This window comes from Typopeltis vanoorti, chromosome 4 (genome assembly GCF_054136105.1).
Source record: "Typopeltis vanoorti isolate ZY-2024b chromosome 4, IOZ_Tvanoo_1.0, whole genome shotgun sequence".
Lineage (NCBI taxonomy): Eukaryota > Metazoa > Arthropoda > Arachnida > Uropygi > Thelyphonidae > Typopeltis > Typopeltis vanoorti.
The window spans coordinates 41245030-41259414 of NC_143552.1; the positions used below are offsets into that span (position 1 = coordinate 41245030).

Below are 14385 nucleotides of genomic sequence, written 5' to 3' on the forward strand. Positions count from 1 at the left end.
CCTCACAATAAGAATCGAACTTTGGCCTTTTCCAATCGAATGGTTCATTTTTCATTTTATCAGGAGTGGGGAAAGAATGCAAGGGCATCTGTAGAAGTTGAGAATAAATGCTGTCAAAAAGAGAGTTAGGGCTAGATTTCTCTCATAGAGTAGTGCATGATTGGAATGATTTGCTGGTGTGTGTGTGCAAGTAGCATGAATGAATTCAAGAACAGTTGATGTGAACAGTATGGCCTCCCTCGATTACCTGGATGTCTTTCTTAATAATAATAATAATTTCCCAAATATTCTTTAAAATACCATACCAGAAAATTAATAATCAAAAAAGTAATTCACATTGCAAACCTCTTCGTGACTTATGGGCCATCCTGTACAAACAACTGAATTTTTCTCTTTAAGCTAGATACTACATCACCAGTACATTATTATTATTCCAGACCTCCATGGAGTCATAAAGACTCATCGCATGAGGCAATCTTAGACAACATAAAGTCTATCATACCATTCCTTAAACCTATTCACCAGCTGCTCATTCACATTGATCCAATCAATCTCCATGCAAAAAAGCCATTTCTCCCCCTCCTACTCACCTCCTTTTGCAACTTCCAGGGATGGCCCTTGTTCTACTATATGAAAAATTCCCTATCCTGTGTCAATACTATAAATAGCTCTCAAAAGTTTAAATATCTCAATCATGTCATCCCTTTCTCTTCTATCAACCAAACTCTGTAGCTTGCATGCCTCATAACTAACATTGTAGAGTCCTGATATCATTTTCATTATCTATCTCTGTACCTGGATGCCACTTGTTCAGGGCTAACACATTAGAAACACCACTCTTATCTCTACTGGTAAAAGTTCATTTCATTTTAGCACTGCTGCAATCATCAGAGTTGCCTTTGCCACCTTTGCAATATGCACCTTAAACTTAAAATTTTTATTGACAATCGCCCCAGAGATCTCTTTCCTCACTTCCACTAATAGAGATCCACCAATTGAGTATGTAGCCTCCCATATGTAGATCTCAAATTTCAAGATCTTACATTCAGCAGCATTAAACTGACACCCAAACTCATTTGCCCACTTTTCCAGCTTATTCAAATCCTCCTGAAGAGTCAAAACATCAATATTATAACTAATAATCCTCCCAAGATTCTCATCTACAAATAACTCAATATTTCCCTGCAACCCAGTAACAATATCACTGACAAATGTTAAAAAGCAAAGGTTCTAGTACCAATCCTTATGGAACCCCCCCCACACACCCACACACACACCTATGTGACTTTCCTATGTACCTCCTGCAATTAGTCTGGGTCATTTGGAGGTCTGGCATTAATAATAGATTGGTGCAAAGGACTAGAGATCTGAACAATAGATATTAATTGGTTGCATGTCAGAGAGTGGTCTCTCAAGGAGGATGAATGACAATTGGAGTTCCGCAGAATTCTATGCTGAAGCCATTGCTATTTAACTTATATTGACTTCCACTGACCTAACTGTTCTATGAAAGCCTAGCTACCAGGAAAGTGCCCAAAGAATGAAAGAAGCATAAGATAGTGCCACTGCATAAGGGAGATAGTAGAATGGAAGTATCAAACTACAGACCAGTTTGTATTTCTGGAATTGTTAAGATTTTGGAGAAATTAGTGTGGGATCATATACAAAATTAGGTAGAAGAGAGTAATATCTGTCAAAGTCAGCATGGATTCATTAACAGGTGTTCTTTTTTCAGTGATTTGCTTGCCTCTTATAATAAAGTGACAAGTGCAATTGATGAGGGAAAAGCATACATGCGTTTTTTTGGATGTTGCAAAGGCATTTGATATGATACTACATAATAAGTTCATATTTAAGTTGTAACACATAGGGGTTTAAATATCATATTAGTGAAGTGGATTGGAAATTGGAGGTACACTCTTACCCACCACCACCACCATACACAACCCTCTGAAAGATATCAGAGGGTTGTGTATGGGGGGAAAGAGTGCACACAGTAGTATCTGTATCTAATGTGTATGCTCTTCCTCTCCCTGAGTCGTCTTCTTCTTTGAGTGCCATCTCCTATCGGAGGTTGGCGACCACCTTGGCAAATTTTGAGCGATTCTTAGCTATTCTGAGCAGTCTCTCAGAGTTCATACCAGTCCACTGTCTGATATCTGCCAGCCAAGATTTTCTTCGTCTTCCTTGTCCTCTTCTTCCATTCATCTTCCCTTTTATAATCAATTGAAGTATCTTATATTTTTCATTACAAAGTAGGTGACCAAGATAATGCAGTTTTCCTTCTTTTTATGGTATCTAAAAGTTCACGTGATTTCCCCCATTTGTTTCAGTACTTCCTGATTGGACGTTTTTGCTGTCTATGGGATTTTTAACATTCGTCTGTATAACCACATCTCAAAGGCTTCAAGTCTTTTTATTGATGTTGTCTTCAAGGTCCACGTTTCTGCACCGTACAGCAGTACAGACCATACATAGCATTTAACCATGCGTACTCTAAGCTCTAAGTTTAAACTGCGGTTACACAGTGTTGATTTCATCAAGAGAAAATTTTTTCTTGCCATTTCAATTCTAACTTTTATTTCCATTTCTGGATTGCAATTAATTTAACCAACATCCGAGATATTTAAACTTTGCCACTCTTTCTATTTGTTTCCTATTTAAAGAAAGTGCTAAATTAAGAATTGGTTTCTTACTTATGACCATGAATTTAGTTTTGGTGATATTTATTTTTAATCCCATTTTTTCACTCTCTGCATTTATTAGCTCCAAAAGATTTTGAAGATCCTGAATATTGTCAGCCAGAAGAGCTGTATCATCAGCATATCAGATGTTACTGATGATTTCACCATTTACACTAATCCCTTCCTTTCTTCCTTCCAAGATTTTTTGAAATATGGCTTCTGAGTAGATGTTAAAAAGAAGAGGTGACAGCACACATCCTTGCCTTACTCCTCATTTGATGTTAATGGAGTCTGTAATAATGTCATCAACTTGAACAGATGCCTTTTGGTTCCAATATAAGTTTTCAATGATCCTGATGTCTTTACCATCTAATCCAATTCTTTTTAATATTACAATCATTTTAGCATGTTGGACTTTGTCAAATGCTTTCTCGAAGTCGATGAAGCAAATGAATATTACCTTGTTTTGGTCAATACATTTTTGAAATAAGATCTGAGAACAGAAAAGGGCCTCTCTTGTTCCCAAGCCGTTTCTAAAGCCGAATTGGGTATCACTGATGGTGTCTTCACATTTTCTGTATATTCTTTTTTGAATTATTTTCAGAAACATTTTCAGAACGTGATTCATTAGGCTGATCATTCTATAGTCATTACAAGTTTTTGCATTTACTTTTTTAGGTAGCATGATGAAGGTCGACTGTAACCAGTCTTGAGGGATTACGCCTGTATCGTAGATCTTATTAAATAGCTTTACTAATATGTTAATGTTGTCACCTTCTAATAACTTTACTATTTCTGCCGGTATTCTATCTGGTCCTAGGGCTTTACCATTTTTAGCTGAGTTCAATGCACATTCTACCTCTGATTTTAGAATGCATGGACCTTCCATATGTTCATAAGTATTTTCTGGGTTCTGTCTGTCATCAGTAAAGAGTTCTTCTATATATTTCACCCATTCTCGTATTTGGTCATCCTTTTTGGATATAATTTCTCCCTTTTTGTTTCGAAGGATACAGAATTGTTTTTTCTTATATATACCTGAGGTCTCTTTCATCTTTTTGTGTAGATTCCTGTAGAATTTCTATTTCTTTACATTTTTCATTCATCCAGATTTCTTTTGCTTTTTTGATCTTGTGTTTAATAATTTTCTGAACCTCTGTATATTTTGTTGGATTATGATTTTTATATGATTTACGTTGATCCATGAGAGAAAGAATTTCATCAGTCATCCAATCTTTCTTTTTTACTGCTCTATTAGGACATAAGGTATTGGTACATTTCTCTATGAAGACAGATTTCAATTTGTCCCACGATTCATCAACCCTCATGATGTCATCATTCTTGATAAGTGCTAGCTCTTGATTCAGATCTTGACTCAATTTGCTTCTTATCTCTGTGTTTTTTAATTTTCCCAAATCAAACCGTTTTTGTTGATGTTTCTTAAGCATAGCTTTCAGTCTAAGTTGTAACTCTGCCACCAGTAGGTTATGATCAGAAGCAATATCTGCACTAGGATAAGTAATCAATTTGGTTTCTGACTATATTCCCATTATTATCCTGTGGTGATCGCCAAGTATACAATCTTCGAGGTGGTAGCTTAAACCATGTGTTTGTGATTATTAGCTCCTCTTCCTGGCAGAATTGAAAAAGACGGTCACCTCTCTCATTTCTTGTGCCCAGTCCATGTTCGCCAACTACATCTCCACTTCTACCTTTCCCAATTTTAGCATTGAAATCACCCATGACTATGTTAATATCATGCTTTTTTGTATTTTTCATTAGTTCTTTTAATTGATCATAAAATTCTTCAATCTCGGTATCACTCTTGTCAGCAGTAGGGGCATAGACTTGTATAAGATTAACATCTAGTGGTTGTCCTTTCAGTTTTAATAACATCATCCTATCTGAGTAAGGGATGAAGCTCAACAGTGACTTATTGATCTCTTTGTTTATTATTATTCCAACTCTGTTTTGATGGTTGTTTTCACAACTTCCAGAGTGATACATTGTCATGTCATTGACTTGAGTTTTGCCTGATCCTGGCCACCTAACTTCACTCATTCCTAAAATTCCAATTTCAAGTCATTTAATTTCTTGGATAGCATTTCTTAGCTTACCTGCTTCATACAAGGTTCTGACATTCCAGGTTCCTAGTTTTACTGAGCGCATCATGTTGAGCCCAGGGATTCTTCGCACTCCTGTCCCATTTAAGGGACGCCGGTAACTCGGGGCCATTTGTGTAGATTTGCTCGCCATGGTGGTTAGTCTGGAGAGAGAATAGAGCAGTAGTTTCTCCATTTGCTTTCTGCTCTGCAGTATTACAGACGTACACAATAAACTGTATTGCCATCTGCAATTTTCTAATCACAAGCTTTACCGTCATCATGAGACTTCAACCTTGCGTCAGTACTGACAAAGCTACCTCCCTTTGCCAGAGGATTGAATCCTTTATTTTTCCTTGTAACCCTAGGTAGGGGCCCTAACTGGGTACTGACAGCTAGAGCTAGCTGAACCCGGGTTGTTTATAGAGGTCTGCTCCTCTGAAGATTCTTCCGCACATTTCACTGTTGGGATACAAATCCTCTTCCACTGATTTGTCCGTTGTTCTTCACAGAGGTCCATTAGCATCCTTGTAGGGAGTGTACCCTACGGAAGGTCCCAGGGAGCACGACGTGGACTTGCCTCACTCCCTGAGTCTATAAACACCAAACCTACAATGGATACAAGAGACTCACTACTGCAGAAGGTACTCTCCCCCCCCCCTCTCTCACTCACACATAAAGCAAACAATACAGGCCACTCACCAACCACTTTACATGTAAAGAATCTGCTATTTACTCCCTTGTTCATACTCTCCTATATAGTTTACAGGGATGGCCTCTTGTTCTAATCCTGCCTCTCATTTTATGAAAAATTTCTTGCACGTTAGCCCAGTAACAATTCCTTACAAATTTGCACTAGTGTCTAAAAGCTAAGGAGGAACTAGATTTTTTTACCTATATATGAAAAAATTTTCATGACTACAGCCAAATGTGGACATAAATTTATTGCCAGCATACTAACTACAATTACACAACAAATGTGTTATAAATTTCATACAAATTAAATAGCAATACATTTTTGGCAAAAGTTACATCTTTCCTAAGGTCAGAGTTAAGGAATTAATGTACAGCACTTAAAGAAAATTATGGGGAGAGACATTTCGGTATAGATTATGCCCCCCCCCCCAAACTGTGATGCAGTTCTCATAGCATTGTACCATGCTCAGCACCAAGTGATTTTGGTCTACAGAAGTACCTCAACTGCTTGTGTACAATGAGGTGCAGCATTGTCATCCATAAAAATGAATTCTTCACCTACAATCCCACAGAACAATTGAACAAGATATTGAAGAACAACACTTGTAGCTCAGCAGATCTATTAAGCATAAAGCCTCCCCACACCATGACCCCAGCACCACCGTATCTATTCCTTTCAAGAACATTTTTGCGATGATAAGAAGTACCACTTTCTGCCAGATCAAGTGTCATCAAGAATCGAAAGTCGACTCTTCTCTGTAATGAGTACATTAGCCCATTGTGTCTTGTCCAATTTCTATAGATACAACACCACTGAAAAAATGTGCTCCATGATGAGCTGTGTATAAAGGGATGCAAACTACAGGCCTTCAGGGGTATAAATCTACTTGTCATAGATATCTTGCAACACTTTTTTGAGATATCCATGTACCTGTACTTGAATGGAGTCAATTTGCAAGCAGACCTGCCATGGTGCATTATTACATTTTGCTGTTTTAACCAAAAATCTGTTTTCGTGCTCCATGGTAGAGCGAGGATGATCTCTTAGCAAACATTGAAACACATTCCATAGGTTTGAAATGCTGCCCAGGGCCTGGATACATTATATGAGATTCCAAACTCTCTGGCAATATCAGTAATTCTGTGGCCTTCTTCAAGCTTTCCAATAATTCCTCCCTACGTGACGTCAACTAGATGATGTCTTTGAGACATTACAAGACATGCAATTTTGCAGCTTTATTCCTTCATGAAAAGAGCTTCCTTCAAACACAATTCGCTTAGCACAGCCTTTTGCCATTTATCCTGTTGAGCGCTACAAGACCCCCCCCCCCTTGTGCTCAATTCGAAAATCTGAATGTGTACCTGCTTTCTATTCAAACTCGTCAGTTATACAAACTGCCACAAGGCTGATTCATCTGAATTTGCAGTTGTAATCTTCAGAAATAGTGTGCATTCTTAGGTTTTGGACACCAGTGCATGTCTTAATCATATCCCCACCCCTCCTCCTATTCACAAAGCTCTGTAAACTGCATCTGCCCAACATGTCTTCATCCTTTCCAAAGATCAGATACCCTCAGTCAGTCTTCTCTGGACCCTTTCTAATATATCCTCATCACCATGATCACCATGACTAAATCTGTGCATAATCCTTATGAAATCTGATCAAGTTCTTATACAATGGAACCATAACTTCTTTATTTCAACTAGCAAAGGTTGGTCGATTGGTAGAGCCTCTGCTACTAATGGCTCATGCAAAAAGTTAAGCAAGTTTGAGTGCAGTTAGAAGGGGATCAATCGTTCGATGCTGTTGGCACACTCTCCCTTGATGAGTCTTTGGACTCCCTGGAGGTATAACATAATAATACCAAACTCCTCTATATCCTTGCATAATCTTGTGATAATCTCACAGCCTATGTCAGGGCCATCACCAGATTAGATCGCACTCTGAGGCAAACAATTAAATATCACCCATGATGGATTATAAGACAAAAATATAAGAAAATCTACAGTTGCTATTTTGTATTTATTACATGAGAAACATTAATGCAAAATGATTACATAATAATATTAATTAAATTTGCTATACGGGGATATCGCACAATAAAACTTTTTATAAGCTCTTCTAAATTTAAATTATAAGATATGTCCGCCTCTATCAATATAGTTGCTAGACCAACCAATCTTTCTTGGGTCATTGCTATTTGCAAATAATTTTTAATCAGTTTAAACTAGGAAAAACTTCTTTCCACACTTGCTACACTAACAGGAATTGTTGGCATAGCGCCTACCGCAATATGGCTGAACGAGCGCCCTTATTAAGCTGCACCGTGATGCACGCTGCCTCTATGCTACACCCTATCAATGGTACGGGCCTGTGTAATGTGACCACCCCTAAATTTCAAGTCACTGTCCACCATTCCCACATCTGTCATCTTCCTTCAAAATTTTCCCACCAAGTTTACCTTTAACATCTCATCCTCCTATCAAATTTCAGAATCTTAGATTCTGAATTGACAGTTCCATTCACTTGCCTACTACATTCTATTCATATTCACCTGTAATATCACATCTACTTAACTCCTCATTACTCTCCTAAGTTAGTTTAGGGAAATAACAAGTGGGACTGTACTTGATAGGGAGGCAAGTAGCCCGATCTAACAATAGAGCTTTTAGCTTACCTGTATAATCCTTTTGGTTAAGCAATACTGTGGCGTTCCCTTTATCTGCTTTTTGATTATTATTTCCTTGTTATTCTTTAATTCCAGTAGAGATTTAATTTCTTTAATGAGCATGTTGGCTTTAGGTGGTTTTGCTTTGGTCAGAACACAAGCCACATCCAGTCTGATATCGCTGGCAACGTGGATCCACTAACTCACAAATTAGAAAACTCCACAGGCTCCTTAAGAAGGTCACGTCTTGGCCTGTGGAAGTCACTAACAAATTAAAACCATTTAACTCCATATCCCCCCCCCCCCCCCCGTATTTATGGACTTCCAAAAATACATAAGGAAAATGTGCCATTATGTCCCATAGTGGATGGCATTGATTCCCCCACATACAAACTAGCTAAACATTTGGCCAAAACTCTCACACACTATACTGGCAACACACCTTCATACATAAAAAAACTCAGCCCACTTCAAAGCCAGCATAGAAAACCTTACACTCAAACACACTGACGTAATGGTCAGCTTTGATGTCTCCTCCTTATTCACAAATGTCCCACTCAAAGAATCCTTAGAGCTAATCCAAGCTAAATTTCCTCCCGATATCACAACCCTATTTCAGTTCACAATGAACTCAGGCTATTTTGTTTCGCAAGGAAAATTCTACAAACAAATAGAGGGGACAGCCATGTGTTCTCCACTCTTCCCACCATTGGCCAACTTTTATATGGAGACTTTTGAAGAGAAAGCCTTAAACTCTGCCCCAAAAAAACCAACCATTTGGCTTCGATATGTAGATGATGTGTTCGTTATTTGGCCACATGGCTCCGATGCACTCCTCTCCTTCCTAACACACTTAAACAACTAACACCCCAGAATCAAATTCACCTTGGAAGAAGAAAAAAACAACTGCCTTCCTTTCTTAGACATACTAGTCACCCGCCAGCCTGATGGAACCTTGGTTTCTCAGTCTATAGAAAACCCACTCATACTGGCAGATACATTCACCAACAATCCCACCACCCTTCCTTACAACAATATGGTGTCATTAAGACACTACACAACAGGGCTAAACTTATCTGTTCAAATAACAATGCCCTAACCACAGAACTAAACCACATTCTCAACACTTTCTCAGCCAATGGCTACCCTCCCAAAACAATCCAAAAAATATTGAAACCAATAAACCACAACCCCCCCCCCTCACAACAAAGATTACTCTAAATCCATCACCATACCCTACATCAGACACACCTCGGAAAAAATTACAAAAATCCTAAATAAACACGGCTTAACTTCTTGTTACAGACCATATAAGAAATTGGCATCCCTTATCCGCTCCACTAAAGACCAACCTCCCCCCCCCCCCTAGACTTACCTGGTGTATACCAGGTCCCTTGCAGCTGTAAGCTGTCCTACTATAGCCAAACAGGCAAGACAGCCAATATCAGAATTACAGAACACAAGGACTACATCCGGTTCCACCAATACAGCCACTCTGGTCTTGCAGACCACGCTCTGGATACCCGCCATAAAATACGGTGGAAGAAAGCCACAATCATTCACCGTAGTAAATACAAGTATGAAAGGCTTTTCATGGAATCAGCCTAATCCCTAAGAAACAATCCCAACCTCAACAAATTTGGCTGCATGAGACTGCCTCAAACTTGGGTAACCTACATCAGAAGACCTCAGCCCAATCACCCAAGAATACCAACATTGCAGCTAGGGGGCACCAGTAGGACTTTAGGAGAAAAAATAGCTTCCTGCTTCACCCTCATTTACTGTTTGCTGTGTCTGCATGCACGTGTCTTGCTCACAAGTTCCTGTTGAAAATGGCAACGTGATGCTGCCGAAATATCGGATTTGTATTAAAAAGTTATTTTAATGTATATAATTTAGTAATAATCTCCTAAGTTTTGTATTATTTTTCAAGCAGTTGCATATTTCCAGTTAAGCCTATCCCAAAATCATTAATATACAAGTTAAATAATTGCTCAAGAAAAGATCCCTGCAGCACCAGTAGCAATCCTCTTTCAGGATACAGAAACCCCTCCCATACACAACTTGTTATTGATCTGACAACTATTCTTCCATCCAGGTCACTGGTCTCTTACCAATCACGTCCGTGTCAATTTGGTCCCAGCATTACATGTGGCAATCTATTAAAAGACTTTGCAAAATCTAAGTATACTACTGTATATGCATTTCCCTTGCCAATGCATTCATCATCCTGTTGTGATACATAAGTAAATCTGGTGTTGACTCTATAGTGCCTTCTTTCAGATTTCATGCTTAATCACATCATTCATCCATTTGACACCATATCGTAATCATTAGCCTTGTAGTTATACATATATATATATATACACCCTTTTATATCTATTATCAAACCCATCAACTGCAATTTAAATACCGACTAATCACATGGAACTTTAGCAAGAAGCTATCTTAAAATCTAGAATATTACGACATAACTTTCACATTTATCCAGTACTGTCATCATTTTTCTGTAAAATGTAACTAGATTATTGAAGCAAGACAGACCATTCCTTTAACAAATCCATGTCGAATGAGAGTTCACTAATCACCCAATTTTGTATGTACTCTAACCTGACCAATTTCTTCAGAAGATTCATTATCACTTTCATTCTCCCATTGAGGTGGGAGATGAATTTCATTGCATACTGCAAACGACTTCTTCACTTAATGGAGGTCTGAGGTGGCTTGAAAAAAGTTCCATGTTTCCAGACCAAGTAAAAAAATAATTCAAAATATAAAAAAAACAGTATAGAATTAATAAAAATAGAAAAAAATCCTTAATCCACCCATGGTATATGAACTGATAATTAGATACTATTTTGAAACTCCCTTTTATGGAGTGGCAAACTCTCCTGCTTGCACCTTTTCTGTTGCTTAACTTTTAGTGAACAAGCAGAACAGTTAAATCCTAAGTGCATTCCCTTAAAATTTATTATATTATTATTATTATTTAATGCCTCCTAGGAGTTCAAAACTTATCGAGGGAGGGCACCTACTCTACAACTCCCCATCTCCACCACTCAACCTCATCCACCAATTGCATCATCTAAACCAACGCTATCTACTGTCCACCACCACTAGTATTTTCACAGACAATAACAAATATCCATACCCATGGCGGGATTCAAACCAGCAGCCTTTTGGCTGGAGAGTGGATATGCTAACCAATTGGCCAACAAGGCCAGATTGATGTTATGATATTTCATCCAGTCCAATTCACTTACAAGCTTGCTTATGATAGCAACATGCCACATTTTTCTACTGACATGCTGTCTTCTTACACCAACCAGCATATTTTAACTAGCACAAAATTGTCATTGCATAATTCTACTACATCATTTGTCTTATTCACTTTGCTGGGAACTATGACTATACTTTGTGGTCACCCACTCTTTTACTGAATACTTAATTAAAGAACTGCTTATGACTTTGCTTAGATTGTGCTGCCAACCTTCTGATTTCTTCCTTTCTAACTATCACATCACTTGCCTAGCCTATACTCTATATTCATCATACAACTGCTTATCACATTCCTGTTTTCACTCCTCCAAAGAAATTTTCTTATGTACCCTCTCCCCAAACAAATTTCCTTGCTCACCCACTTGACTCTCATTTTTTTCATCCTCCACTATCAGAATACAGTCAGATATACACTCACCTTAATTAATCCTTCAACATGTGAGCCTGAATGTTGTTCAAGGCTCCATTAATTTCCTTCCCAATAAATTCCTCGTGCCAGTGAATGCTCTTAAGGTACTGCATGGGTCTCTTAGTCTCCTACTCTATTCCACATATCCCACCACCTTTTTTTTTTATGCGACTTCCACCACATAACATTAATCTGGAAACTCCACTATAGAGATCAAACATGGAACTTTTTCAAGCTTCCAATATGCAGAACGGTGATCCTGTACTAGGTGATGAAATTTATCTCCCAACTAAAAACATTCATCCTCACAGAAAAGTTAGAAAGTAAATATGTTAACTACTCAGCCAACACTAGCAAACATGCATACATTCCCTGACAACCTTCCAAGTGGGTACTACACACCAACTTTCATGCTTCTAACCAGCTGAAAGCAGCATGAAATTCACTTCAAAATCTAATCACTAAATCTACTCAGGATCTTATTCTTATGTTCTCTTTATGAAATCTTGCCTCTAATAATGATCTGAGTAATGCAAGGAAAATCATTTTTGCTAATCCTATATCTAATTTCTGCTCTCAATCTACACTCTCATAATTAAAGTCCCATGGGTTACATTATGAAGTAATTGGATATTCAAAATCTACAAATAAAAGTGTCCTTCAGCTGTACCCACTGTACACACTAGAACAGTATATTCTAATAACAAATGTTTCATCAAACTTTATAACTGGGTTATTATATTACTTTATTATTAATGTGTTGTATTTTTATTAGTAAATAACCAATAATGTATAACATAAAAATGCATGTAAAAAAGTGCGTACAACAAAATCGTGTGCCACTCCTCCAAACATGAGGAGTCATACTTGACTATGCGCACACCATTCATTTTTGAATGGGAAAGTACCCTACCTTCAACAGAGTGCCTTTCCCATTTAGGATTCTCCTGCCCTGTCCGCAGATAACAAATGCCACTCATAACTGGATTAAGTTGAGCTTTGGGCTATAATTTATATTCTTAGTGTACGACTTATGTTTTCACTTTTGCATACATTTTTATGCTTACAAATTCCTCAAGTTGAAATAAAAACTTCCATTAACGAAAAAAAAAAAAGAACATAATAAGAATACATAAAATTACTAGTAATAAAATTCTAATACTGTGAGCAAGACAGTGAAACATCCAAAAAAAAAAAAAAAAAGTATTACTGCAGAATTTAACCCGACGCTGATATATTAAAATTTACATTAAATTACTAGGAGGGGGATTAAATTTTTTTAAAAAAAGCAAACTTTATGGTTGCAATACAAGTATGCAAACTACGCAATTAACAATTTACTGCTACTATCTTAAAAATAAGTTTTAAAATCTTGGTACTACCAATCGTAAGCTGCTTTATCATCGACTACTTCCTTCCAAACAGAAAGTAGTTCATTACGGTACTTTGTCAAATTAATACCCGCCATGTTTCACCCTGAGTCATAGAACTTATTTCATGCTGCTTCAAAAACATGCGTTTCAAAAATGTATGCCACAAGACTACATATGAAGGAGCACATCCGCTTCCTGTTAAAAATCACATAAAAAAAAAGAAGAAAAGTAAAACTTAATCTGTCATCATGAACATACAAATGTGTAGAGTAGGTGTTAGGTACTAATAATAAAAAAAATTGAAATCCAAAAAAAGGGGAGGGGGTCAATACTCTTAACCCTAAGCAAATGAAATAAATTTGCTTTTATCGATAAAATTATTTGAAATGATATAAATTTTCTGATATCAACCCCTACAGAGTCGACATTAGGTTCCAGAGTACCTTAACAAAAATATATATTTGAGCGCCTTGTTCAAGATTGTTAAGTCATAGAAATTATTTCATGCTTCTTCAAAAACATGCGTTTCAAAAATGTATGCCACAAGACTACATATGAAGGAGCACATCCGCTTCCTGTTAAAAATCACATATGGAAGATATTGTAACAACTCACCAAAATCAGATCACCCAAAATAGAAAAGAAAAGGTCCCTCCAGTTATCATTCGAGATAAAGATAAATGGACCCCAGTTTCAAGATCCCTAGGAGAACAAAATATCAATTTCTCCTGGGCAAGAAACACTGAAGAGGGTGTAAAGATTCACCCTACCACTGTCACAGATTATCGTATGATGACGAAAATGCTGGACAACTCTGAATTGCCCTACCATGCCTTTTCGCTAGCAAGCGAGAAGAACTTAAAAGTAGTTCTAAGAGGAGTGGCTGAGGGCATCACAACTGATGAGATCACAGCTGACCTCATCAATCAAAGATTGACCCCAATCAAAATCAGTAGAATGTTGAGGTCAGATAAAACACCAATGCCACTGGTGTTGGTAGAAATCTCCAACACACGAAAAAGAATCTATGAAGTTACCCACATTTGTAAGCTTAAAATTACAACCGAACCTCTAAGGAAGAAGGCATCGGCAGGGCAGTGCCACAGATGCCAGAGGTTCGGGCATGCCTAAAAAATGTGCAGAGCTGCCTAAAGATGCCTAAAATGCGATGAG

The 14385-nt window shown here is 37.6% G+C and overlaps 1 protein-coding gene across 4 annotated transcripts in view; it reads right to left on the reverse strand.

The window, feature by feature from the left end:
* Positions 1–13359, reverse strand: part of Abp1 (Actin binding protein 1) — a 282412-nt gene extending 269053 nt beyond the window's left edge. For 3 of the 4 annotated variants that reach the window (XM_090391759.1, XM_090391757.1, XM_090391756.1), the window contains exon 1: positions 13222–13359. In XM_090391759.1, coding sequence (XP_090247885.1) covers positions 13222–13307 — 86 coding nt within the window. In that variant the 5' untranslated portion in view covers positions 13308–13359. The remainder of the gene's footprint in view (positions 1–13221) is intronic. The other variant, XM_090391758.1, reaches the window with a different exon arrangement.
* Between the last annotated feature and the right edge of the window lie 1026 nt (positions 13360–14385).